Consider the following 12,093-nt stretch of genomic DNA (forward strand, 5'->3'; position numbering starts at 1 on the left):
GTAGCCTATCCCCTCTCCAGTGGATCTTCCTGACCCAGGAGTCAGTCACCACTGTTCTGAGCTCTCTCATTATAGACCAGTTTAGCTTGCTCTAGACTTTCATGGGACTTCTCAGGCGGCACTAGTGGTAAAGAACCCACCTCAGGTTCGATCCCTCAAGAAAATCCCTGGAGGAGGGCATGGGAATCCACTCCAGTATTCTTGCCTGGAGAATCCTATGGACAGAAATGCCTGGTGGGCTGTAGTCCATAGGGTCGCACAGAGTCGGGAATGATTGAAGAAACTTAGCATGTAGACTTTCATATAAATGGAATTATAAGGCACTTACTATTTCCGGTCCCATTCACTCAAAATGTTATCTGTGAGATGCATCGCATTGAGTGTATATATATATATTTTTTTGTTTTTGTTTTTGCTCAGGAGCCTTCCATCAAATGATGATTGTACCCGGTAATCCAGTTGATGTTTCTAAGTTTTGACAATTACGGAGAGCAACTCTAAACATCTGTGTACCAGTTTTTGAGTGAATAGGAACTTTCCTTTCTCTTGGGTACATTCCCAGGACTGAGACTCACAAGCTCCCTGGTTAAGTAGATATTTTAATATATGCTTTGACATTAAAACACCCCATTTTCATAATCACCCAGTGATTTTCCAAAATGACTAGACCATTTTGCATTCCCACCAGCAGCAACACGGGCTCTATCCACTTCCACATCCCAATTGGCACTTGGTATTGTTTTTGATCACTGCCATGCCAAGTGAAGTGGTATCTCATGGGGGTTTCCAATGGTGTTTTTTGATGAGCAGATATTTCATTTCAATGAAGCCCTATTTGTATTTTCTGTTGTTTTCTGCATAGCTAGCATTTTTAGTCAAATTTTTACAAACATCTGATGAGATAGACCGGACAGTTTTATTATAAACCTCCTCAGAGTAACAGCAATGTGTTAGCAGTCTCCCTTCAGTTTCCCCAAGGAGTGTTTGCTATTGTGGAGGAGACAGAGGGCCCGGGGACAGGGTGGGATGTACCGTGGAGAGTCACAGAACACACACACACGCAGCCACAGCCACCAAAATAACCAGCAAAAGAGCCAGCAACCTGTCAGAACATCCTTGCTCTCAGAGAGCAGAACTTCCCATGGTACCCTGTGCCCTGAGACAGGAAGGCCAGGCAGGCTGCCAGGACGGGGTGTGGAGGCCACGTTCCCTCTCCGTCTTCTATGGTTTCCTAGCCTTAGGTGGGGCCTGGGTAGACTTGGAAACAGTCACACACACACACACACACACACACACTCATTCACACACAAGCAACATACACCCCAGCAGCGAGGCCTCCCGGATCTGACGTCAGGGAGGGAAGCTGAGGCCCATGGCTCCCGAGTGTGTGGTCAGGGCCCTCCAAAAGGCCTTGTTTGTCCGTTCATCCATCCCCCGTGATTCCAATGTCCAGAGCAACCCCATGGCGCAGGGAAGGTCTCTACAGGATTTCACATGACTGATTCCTTCTCACAGGTGTCAGCATCCCCAGCAGGTCCCGGGCAGCCTTTGAGGAGAGGGTTCCCCTCCTCACTGGGGACCGGCAGCGCGGCCAGGGGCATTTCACTCTTCACCTGAATTAGCTCCGGCACGGAGTTGCTTTTCTCTGTGCGATCCAGGTAACTCTGGAGGAGTCCCGCCCCAAAGGCGTCACCTTCCACGTTGAGGATGGTACAGGACCGGTCCCTGAAGGGGGAACAGTGACAGGGAAGTGAGTGGGAGGGGAGAGGTCAGGCCCCAGCCCCACTCCCCTACCCCGAAATCTTCATAATCCCAAGGGCCCCATCATGCAGTTCTCTGCTTTAGAACCTCAAAGATCTCCTCCATTCTCCCTGGATCCCCAGCAATCCTCCTTCCAGTAAAACACAAGATTCGTTCCTTCTGGAACCTCAAAAAGTCACCCCTCCCTTTCCTGGGGGCCCCAGAAGACCCCTCAATGCCTCTTTCTCCTTCTGAAATACTACATTCTCCCTCAGGCCCCCTGAACTCCCTAGAACTCTAAGGATCTTCTTCCTTCCTCTTCTTATACATTTTGTGTGGGTGTGTATGCTATTAGAAAAAATTGAGATCTAATTCAGATACCATAAAATTCATGCTTTAAAAGCATACAACTCAGTGGGTTTTAGATTTTTTTCAGAGTTAGGCAATCACCACTATTTAATTCCAGATTATTTTCATCACGGCAGAAAGAAACCCTTGTATCCATTAAGCAAGTATTTCCCATTTCCTCCCACACTGCAGCCCTAGGCAACCACTAATCTACTTTGTCTATACATCTGCTTCTTCTGAACAGTTCATATAAACGGAATCATATACAATGTGGTCCTTTGTGTCTGGTTTCTTTCACTTAGCATAATATTTTCAAGGGTCATATGTTACGTATGTTTTTCTCACTGCTTCATTCCATTGTATTGCTGGGTAATATTCCATCGTATGGACATAGGACACTTTGCTTATCCATTTATCAACTGATCAGTATTTGGTTTGTTTACCCCTGTTTGCTCTTATGAATGGTGCTGCCATGAACAGTCATGTACAAGTTTTTGTGGCCATGTTTTCAATTCTCTTGGGTTTAAACTTAGGGGTGGTATTGCTAAGATACATGGTACCTCTCTAAGTTTTGAAACTAAACTGTCTTCTAATCTTTTAGGTTCTAATGCTTCATCATGATAGCTAACAGTGATGTAGCACTTACTACTTACCGTTCTAAGAAAGCTGCTTGTATTACGTTATCTAATCCTTCAGGAGAAACTATTCCCATTTTACAGATGGAGAAACTGAGACACAAGGAGATTAAGTATTTATGTGTGATAAAGTTTCTGTGTGTAATATTATGTGTAATAATCTTACACATCTTATGTCCAAGGTCATAATAGCCAGTAACAGCTGATCTGGGAGCCTGATTGAAGAGTCTGCTCTATTAACTACTTTGGAACCCCAAAGATCCCTTCCTTCCCTCTGATTGGAATACTCTAGATCCTTTCCCCTTTCTTCTAGAATTCCTTCCTTCCTCTCCTCTTCTGCTCAGAGGCTATCAATGACCCTCTCACTCATTCCCTTCCCCAGGAGTACCCCTGAGCAAACCCTAAAATCCCAAACCCACACTCACACTAGCCAGTCCACGGCCAAGATCAAGGAGATGTCGTGAACCGGCAGGTTGACCGCCTCGAGGATGATGGCCAGAGTGAGCACCGCTCCAGATGGGATGCCCGCCGCACCCACACTGGATGCTGTGGCCGTGACCCTGGGGGAGGAGAAGGGAGGTCACAAGGAGGTCCCTGGGTAGTGGGAGAAGCTGCGGGCGGGCGGCTGCTCTGCCCAGGTTTTCTCCGTTGTCAAGGGAGGGGTCAGGTGGTCGGGTGTCCCCGCCGCAGCCACCCCACACTCACAGGATGGTGATAATCTTCACGAAGTCCAAGGACCGGTGGTTGAGCTGTGCAATGAACACTGCAGCCACACACTGGAAGAGCGCGGCACCGTCCATGTTGACCGTGGCACCGATGGGCAGAATGAAGCGGCTGATGTGTCTGGCCACTCCATTCTTCTCCTCCACACACTTCATCATCAGCGGCAGCGTGGCGGAGCTGCGAGGGACCACAGATCAGAGTCAGCGTTCGCTCCCTAGACCGGGCCAGTCGGGACCCGCCCACTGCCCAAGCCACGCCCCTGACCACCCTGGGTCAGGCCCGCCCACAGCTCCTCCCCTGGGGCACAAGCTCGGCTCACCAGCGTAGACCCCCTGCTTCCCACACCCCCAGCCCTCCCCAGCCCTCCATGCCCTTCTCTTCCCAGAGAGAGAAGGCACTAGGGATCCCACAGAGTGAAAACACTCCAAAATATAGAGTCCAGGACCCCGAGGGAGAGTACCGACCACTACTCGCCAAATACACATAAAGACTCATACCTAAATTCTGAGTGCTCGCTGACTCACACCCCTTCCCTCTACCTATAACAGACCTCGACTAAGCTGCTGTAGGGAGGGTTGGGTTCCGAGGGGACAGGGCCAGCAGGTGGACAAACTACCCAGGAGGGGTGGAAGGAGATTTAGAGAGGTTGGATCCAGGGTCCTAGAGTCCCTCAAGGGCAGGCCTGGGGGCGGGGAGAGCTTCTCCGAAACGGAGGAATAAATCTCCAAGACAGCAGTTTCTTAAGAAGAGGGGTTTTCCAGGACCTTATGAGAAATATACCGAAATATGGCCTCTGTGCCCAGATCCCATGTCCCACAAACAAACTTCCAGGGCTTTTTAGACATCAGATGCCCACTCCAGATCCCCTACTCTTAAAAATCCTGTCTTGGTCCACCCCAAGGTCATACCTGGAGGAGGTCCCAAAGGCAGTGGCCAGCGGCGTCATGATTCCCCATAGGAAGCGGTAGGGGTTCTTGCGGGCGAAGAGGAAGTAGATGAGGGGCAGTATCAGGAGCCCGTGGATGGCGTGGCCCAGCAGGCAGCACAGGATGTATTTGCCGAGACTGGCAAAGAGCAGCCCCACGTCCTCCATCTCCACGATCTTGCCGCCACCAGGAACAAGATGCCCACAGGGGCGTACCTAAGTACCCAAAAGACAGATTGCCACCTCTAATCATGCGCTCACCCAGTGCCAGGCACTGTGCTGGGCACATCTCAGCCTTTCTCAAAGTCAGGAAGTGCCCACTGCATCGTGGGCTGACGTTTGGACACCTCCCCTGTCATCTGCCACTCTCTCCCCTTGAACATGGTGCTGCTGGGATGTAAAAGAAGTCTGGATGGTTCCATCACCACCTGGAGTAGATTCACCCACCAGATCTGCACTTAACACATGACCAGGAAGGAAACACCCACCATGCATACCATTTACATTTTCTGGGGTTTGTTACAGCAGTTGACATGACTTAAACCAATATACTGTCTCTCCATGAAAAATAAGGATTGTGACTCATGTCTTAATGACAGCTCCCAGGTATGAAGCATTTATGATGCGCTGAGCCCTTGAAGAGGATGGAATCTTCACCACAACCCCAGGAGGGAGCTTTTATTTTGAGACTCTTGCAGCTATCATTGCATTAAGCAAAATCAAATCGGTCTATAAAACAGGGACCCATAATGCTACCAACTTCACAAGAACTATGGGAAGATTAAATGAGATGCCAGTTGAAATGAGTTGAAAGCTTTCTGTGCCCAATAAGTGAAGTCTATAGACTTCAGCTAGGCTTCCCTGGTGGCTCAGTGGTAAAGAAGTTGCCTGCCAATGCAGGTTCGATCCCTGGGTTGGGAATATACCCCCCGGAGGGGGATATAGCAACCCACTCCAGTATTCTTGCCTGGGAAATGCCATGGGACAGAGGAGCCTGGAGGGCTACAGTTCATGGGGGGGGTCTCAAGACTCCAACATGACTTGGCAACTAAACCACAACTAGACTTCAGCAGGGATTTATTCTAACTCCTGGAGTGAAGATCCCAGGGGTTGCTCGTGCCTCCCTACCAGGAGGGCTCCCATCATCACCTTGACTGTCTGATCACTATAGCTACTTGTTTTCAAACCCTTTTTCCTCTACTTTTTTTTTTTTAAACATTTATTTGGCTGTGCTGAGAGTTAGTTGCAGCATGTGGACCTAGTTCCCTGACCAGGGACAGAACCTAGGCCTCCTGCATTGGAAGCGTGGAGTCTTAACCACTGGACCACTAAGGAGGTGCCCCCTTTCTCCTCTTTAGTAACAGAAGAAAAGCACCATTTCCCAGCCACCCGTGTACCACGGTTTGGCCAAATGCCTGAACTTTAGCCACTGGGATGTGCCCAGAAATTATACCATTACTTGACAAATACTAGCTAAGCTCATTTACTGTAGGCACGATATGGGTCAGGCACTGACCCAAGAACTTTACACATATTAACTCACTCACGCCCGGCACTATCAATTCCATTTTCCACATGGGCAAACTGAGGCATGGCAGGATAAATAACATGTCATAGGGCACAGAGCTGGGAAGTGGCAGCACCAGGATGGGATCTAGGCTATCCAGCTGCAGAGCCTACTCTGACCCAACCACCAAGTGTTTTCTACTGGGTTTCCCAGGTGGCTTGGTGGTTAAAAAAAAAAAAAAAAGAAAAAAAAAAACCCGCTTGCCAGTGCAGGAAACACAGATTCCATCCCTGGGTCAGGAAGATCCCCTGGAGTAGGAAATGGCAACCCACTCCAGTATTCTTGCTTGGAAAAATCCCATGGACAGAGTTGCCTGGCAGGCTCCAGTCCATGGGGTTGCAAGGAGTCCGACACGACTGAGCGACTAAACAACAAACTTTTTCTATTAGTTCCAACAGCAGCTTTGTAGATGTCAGCTACACAGGAATCAAGGTCAGGGAGGGAGATTTGGTAAAAACGCAGCAGCCCTAACCCACCTCCTGATTTCTTTTTTTGGCCATGCTGCATGGCATATGGGATTCTTGTTCCCCAACCAGGGACTGAACCCTCACCAGCCTGCATTGGAAGCACAGAGTCAACCACTGGACCGCCAGGGAAGTCCCCCACCTCTTGATGTCTGACCTTCTGATCTAGGATGGGGGCTAGAATCAACGTGACACCATGTGGAGACACAGCAGAGGGAGGTGGCAAGGGTGAAGCCGAAAGCCTCAGCATGTGTTGTTTTCCCTCATTATCCGAGGCCATTTAACAGAAGCTCATACATATTAATAATAATCGTAGCTGACATTAAGTGAATGCTCAGTAAGTGCGAGATATTTACAACACTTTCTAAGTGCTTTACTTACGCCCCAGTCACTCGTTTCATCTTCATGATAACCCTATAAAGCAGGCACTATTCTCAATCATTGACCCAAAGGCAAGCATTTGATGACACTGAAATCCAGAAAACTGAGATGCGTTAGCCAGGCTGTGGCCACAGCCCGGCTGTCTTTTTGTCACCTTCCAGTGCCAGGCCGTGCTAGTGGTAAAGAACCTGCCTGCCAACGCAGGAAACATAATAGACTCAGGTTCAATCCCTGGCTTGGGAAGATCCCCTGGAGGAGGGCATGGGAATCCACTCCAGTATTCTTGCCTGGAGAATCCCCATGGACAGAGGAGCCTGGTGGGCTGCAGTCCAAAGGGTTGCAAAGAGTTGGACACGACTGAAGCGACTTAGCAGTAGGATCAAGAAGGTTCTGGGATCAGTCTTAGCTCTCATGGAATACAGCAGTGTCGTCTTATAGATAAGAAAACTGAGGCACGGAGACAGTAAGTCACTTGTCCAAAGCCACACAGCCAGGGAACAGTCAACGTGAGACTTGAGTCTAGATGATCTGGTTTGAAGGGACAGAGGTCCCCACTCCCATCACTTACCACATGATCCAGGACACCAGCACCATGGTGGCATCATTGAAGGAGTTGAAGAAGCGAATGAGCAGCTCTCCCTCGGGCCCCAACTTCCGCAGGGCCACGCCAAAGATGATGGCAAACACCACCAGGCCCAGGATGTTCATACCCTCAACCTCGCCCCCAGTGGGCACCTTTGGGCAAGAACAGATGGGGTCAGGAGGGGCCATTCAGTCAACCTGCACAGGGACTGGGGGCCTGTCCTGAGCACTGCTGGCACCCAGCAGAGACACAGACTGCACCCCAAATGCTAGAAGACCCTGAGGGCAGACAAGACAGGGGTAAGAACAAAATGAAAAAGTCCACAGCAATGGGCCAAGGTGCAGCCCCCCACTCACCCCAACCCTTCCCACCTCTTACCTTCACCGGGCTGCCGTTGAACAATATCTCCTTATAGGAGGTAGTGTACTGCAGGAGGGGTTGGGAAGAGTCAGGATCAGTTGTCATTGTCAGTTGTCATCGAGGCTCCCCCATCCGACCCTGGCTCTGTTAATACTCAAAGCCCCCCATAGGCATCCCTTATACTGATTTTGTTCCATCCCACCATCAACCCCACTGCAGTAGGACCATTCATATCCCCAATTTCCAGAGGTGGACATTGTGAGGCTCACAGAGGTAAAGGCCCTTGCTCAGGGTCACCCAGCTAGAATTAGAACCCAGACGGGGCTCAGAACCCATATTCTCATGAGAGACGTGGATGGGTTTCATTCATAGGTCATCTGGGAGCCCTGCACTATGGCTATAAATAGGAAGACATCTGTGTTTTTCCAGGTGCCACCCCAAGTCAGGCATCCAGCGGCTGAGACTGCCTATCTCCCTCCCTGCCCACCCTCCCAACTGCTAGGGACACCCCCGAAGACTCACTGAGCGGAAGGCTGCAGACACCAGGTTGGAGGGGAAGATATTTCTGTAGAAAGAAACATGGGCAGGGTTGGGGGGGGAGGGAGTATTAGATAAGGCAGGAGATCAGGGGGTATCAGGGTTACTGGGTTGGCTTCTTGGAGTGAAGGGAACCTTAGTGGCCCCATTTGTATCCAGACGTGGTCCCCAACCATGCCTCAGCCAGGCAGAGATGGACCTGGCCCTGCACATTTTTCCAGGGTGTGGGGAGTCTGAGCTGGACTCCTGGGGCCCCAGGGGACTAGTGTTCTAGCCCCAAGGGAATGTTGATTAAGACTGAGGAATGCCAGCTTCCCATGCTGGCTGGGGCAGGGTTACAGGACCTGGGCTCCACCCCTGTAGCAGCCTCAATACCCAGGACATCTTGCATCAGCCACTTCCTCCTTCAAGCCTGAGGAAGGGCTGGCCCTGGGGGCTGCCTGGTGGGTTGCAGGGTGTGGGGAAGATCTGGGTATGTTGGAGAGAAAGTGACAAGGATTGGCTGTGCTGTCCTGAAGGCATCTTTGTTTATGCGGCCACTCTTGTGTGAGGGTGTCTGAGTGTGATTAAGGGTACAGCGGCATGCATTAAACCCCATGGAGGGAGTCAGACAGCGGCCCCCTGTCTCTCAGGTTAAGACAAAAATAACAGCCAAGGCAACTATGGGCATTGGACTAAGTGGTGTATATAAATCAACTCATTTCATCCCCCATTTGACAGGAAAGTAAACTGAGGCACTGACAGGTGAAGAAACTTGCAGGACTGGCAGAGCTGGGATTTGAGCCCTGCTGGTTGGTTTCACAGTCCCAACCACTTGGTAACCTCAGATCCTCCCTCTCACCAAAGCCATGGGTACGCAGCTGGTGGAGGGGGGGGTGGTGGTGGTGGCATGGGTTAGTGTCTAGAGATGTGTGACCCTGAAGGTGTATGTGAGTGTCTATGAGCTGTGTTTAGGCAGTGTTTCACATGTTGGTGTGATCGGCAGCATCAGTGAGTGGCTGTTTGTGCTAAAAAGGTGGGAGTACCCAGTGTGTGTGACGGTATAAGCCCACGTGTCGGTCAAGATGGCACAGCCGCGTGTCTGTGTGCCTGTGTCCAGCTGTGTGTCAGCTGCTTATAAAGCTGGGTGGTTCTGAGATGTTCCAGGTCAGTTGTCGAGTGACTGGCCAAGTGCGTTACGTGGATCTGGCACAAGAGCAAAGCTTGTACACATAAAAACAGCCTTCAGGTGGCTGTCTGTCTGCAGGTCAGCCTGTATTCAGCCAGGCCAGCCAGGGCTGGGTCAGGACACAGCTATCTGTCTGAGCCAGGAGGTGCCCACCCACGTTAACTTCTGGACACCCAGCCTTCCCCCAATATCAGCCTGCATTGATGCCAAGAGGCCGGGGGGAACACTGTTCCGTGACTCGTCATTTCCTTCTGCCACTTCCGGGAAGTCCCCAACCAACCTGGAGATATTGAATCAGCAGCCCTCAGAGGCAAGGCCGTGTGGACCCAGCCCGTCCGCCCTCCTTAAAAGGGAGAAGAGCTATTCTTGAGGAGCAGGGAGCAAAAGCCCGAAGGAAAAGAATCTGCCCCCTCTCTGGGCAGCCTAGTGCCAGCGGAGGGCCGCCGGGGCCAGACAGAACAGGAAATGGGATGGTAAGGCTGCACAGGTGGCAGCATGCATGGTCCAGCACAGATGAACTAGGCGTGGAAGAGAGGCTCAGAAAAGGACCTGGCTTTGTCTGGGTGACACATGGTGGGGGAACCACATGGGAAGAGGGCCTGGTTGGGGGAGGGTCCCCTCCAATCTCCTCAAGTCCTTCAGGGCTCCCTGATGCAGAGCTCCCCAAACTTTTATCCAGACAAGGGATTTAAATCTTTATCCAGAAATCTCATCCTGGGGCCCTCCAACACTCAAAGATTCCCTTCCAATATCCCCTCAGCATCCTCCCCTTTAACAGCAGAGACCCTCCTAGGCCCCCCAATCAACACATCCTCCCCACCACCCCGGCTGCCAAGCATCACTCCTAAGACTTTCATGCCTATCACTGTCCTGTGGGGTCCCCTTTATGTACCCAAGCCCTCATATTTAGAAACCTCCAGGAGTGCGTCCTCACCCTCCTTATCCTGACCCTCCCCAGAGCCCCCCCAACTATCCCACCCCGTTTTCCTGAGGCCCTGGAGATGTCCCTGGCCCCCCACCCCAGGACCCCAACCCCTCTTCCGTCCACGTGGCGACTCCCCTTCCCACCAGGCTGAAGCACCCCTATCCCCCACCCCTCCACCAGATAGGGCAGGCTCTGACCTCACAAGATCCAGGAACGAATCGAGCACCTCCTTGGTGGGGGCCTCTTCCGCCGGGCTCATGGCCCCGACCGAGGTGTTGATGGCGGCGAAGGCGGCGCCCGGCTGCAGCGCGAGCGCCAAGCCCACGCCGAGAGCCGACGCTAGCAGTGTGGTGACAAGGAAAAAGAGCAGCGCCCAGGCGCCCAGGCGGCCGAGCGCGCTCGGATCCAGGCTGGCGGCGCCGCCGATCAGGCTGCACACCACCAGCGGTAAGATGATCATCTTTAAGAGGCGCAGCAGCAGCTCTCCCGGAAAGGAGAAGGCTTCTAGGCGTGCGGGGCCCAGGGCGAGCGCGCCGCCGGCTCCCGAGACCCCCAGGCCCAGTGCCACGCCGGCCACCACGGCCACCACCGTCAGCAGCACCAGCAGGTTGGCGCGAAGACAGCGACGCACCTGATCCCTGGAACAGCAACGGCCGCCTCTTACCGAGCCTACGTCCTCTATGGGGACCAACGTCGAGACACCGTTGGCGGTGGGTTCCGCCGCCGCGCACCCTTTGGGGTCTCCCTTAGGCGGATCGGCCACCATGATGAACGCCCCTGGGGTTCCTTAGCGCCTGCAAGCTGGGAGCGCTTGGGGTTCCCTTCTCAGGACACTGACGTTCCTTAAAACTTTAACAGAGTCCGGAGGCCAGAACTTTCAAGAATTCTTTGCAGTTGTGAGTTCACAGCGCTCAAGTTCCTTGGCTCTTAGAAGCTGAAATGTTTGAGAGTCCCTTGGCTGGGCGCTGGGGTTCCTCTGTTCTCGGTCTGTGCCCGGCGCTGAAAGCTGGGAGGTGGGAGCGCTGGCGTTCTTGACAGTAGGGGTTAGGAATACGGGAGTTTCTCGAAGTGGGACCCTGGGGTCCTCGGCTCCAGAAGGGTTGAAGACGTCCGGGCGGCGGCGGTCTTCAAGAGGCTAGGTCCTGGTGGCTCAGATCCGGGACGCCTGGATCCGGGAGGCGGGAACCTGGCGATTGGCGGGGTCCTGGAAACAGAGGGCCGGGGAGTCTGAGTCTGGGGGCCAGAAGACGGAGCTCCGGGAAGAAGGGAGCCAGGTTCTTGGGTCCAAGAGGGGAGATTCGAGCCCCGGGATGCCGAAGGCGGTGGCCCGAGACCCCGGGAGTAAACAGCTGCTAGCCTGTACCAAACCTCCCGAGCGCGCCGCGTGGCTCTGAGTGGCTTTGGCGGAAGCTGGCGGGACTAAGAATCCCGGGGCGAGGCCTGAGAGAGCCGAGGACGAGCGCGCCGCTGGCGATTGGCTCTCGTGCTTACAGGGCGGGACTTAGGGCCGGGGTGGGCCCAAGGCACCCCGAGGGAAGGCGAAGTAACAGAGTTTGTATGCAGGGGCAGGGGCAGGGTCCGGGTGGGGCGTGGGGGGTCCGCAGGGGCTAGGCGTTGGAAGGAGGTTTGTTTTTCCCCCTAGAAAGGCTAGGATTGGGGGCTTTAAACTACAAAAGTGCCTGGAGCCAAATCATCTAGAAAGTGCCAGGTAATCCGCGGGGGGTTTATCGTGTAAAT

General features: G+C 52.8%; 1 protein-coding gene across 1 annotated transcript; it reads right to left on the reverse strand.

Moving 5' to 3' along the window:
- On the reverse strand, positions 895 to 11,792 carry SLC1A5 (solute carrier family 1 member 5). The gene is given in 9 exon segments (XM_018062658.1): positions 895 to 1,725; positions 3,149 to 3,283; positions 3,429 to 3,623; positions 4,355 to 4,556; positions 4,559 to 4,587; positions 7,352 to 7,518; positions 7,745 to 7,792; positions 8,249 to 8,291; positions 10,554 to 11,792. Coding segments are annotated over 9 exon segments (1,623 nt in total). The 5' UTR covers positions 11,123 to 11,792; the 3' UTR covers positions 895 to 1,490.

Source organism: Capra hircus, chromosome 18 (genome assembly GCF_001704415.2).
Source record: "Capra hircus breed San Clemente chromosome 18, ASM170441v1, whole genome shotgun sequence".
In the NCBI taxonomy this organism is placed as follows: Eukaryota; Metazoa; Chordata; class Mammalia; order Artiodactyla; family Bovidae; genus Capra; species Capra hircus.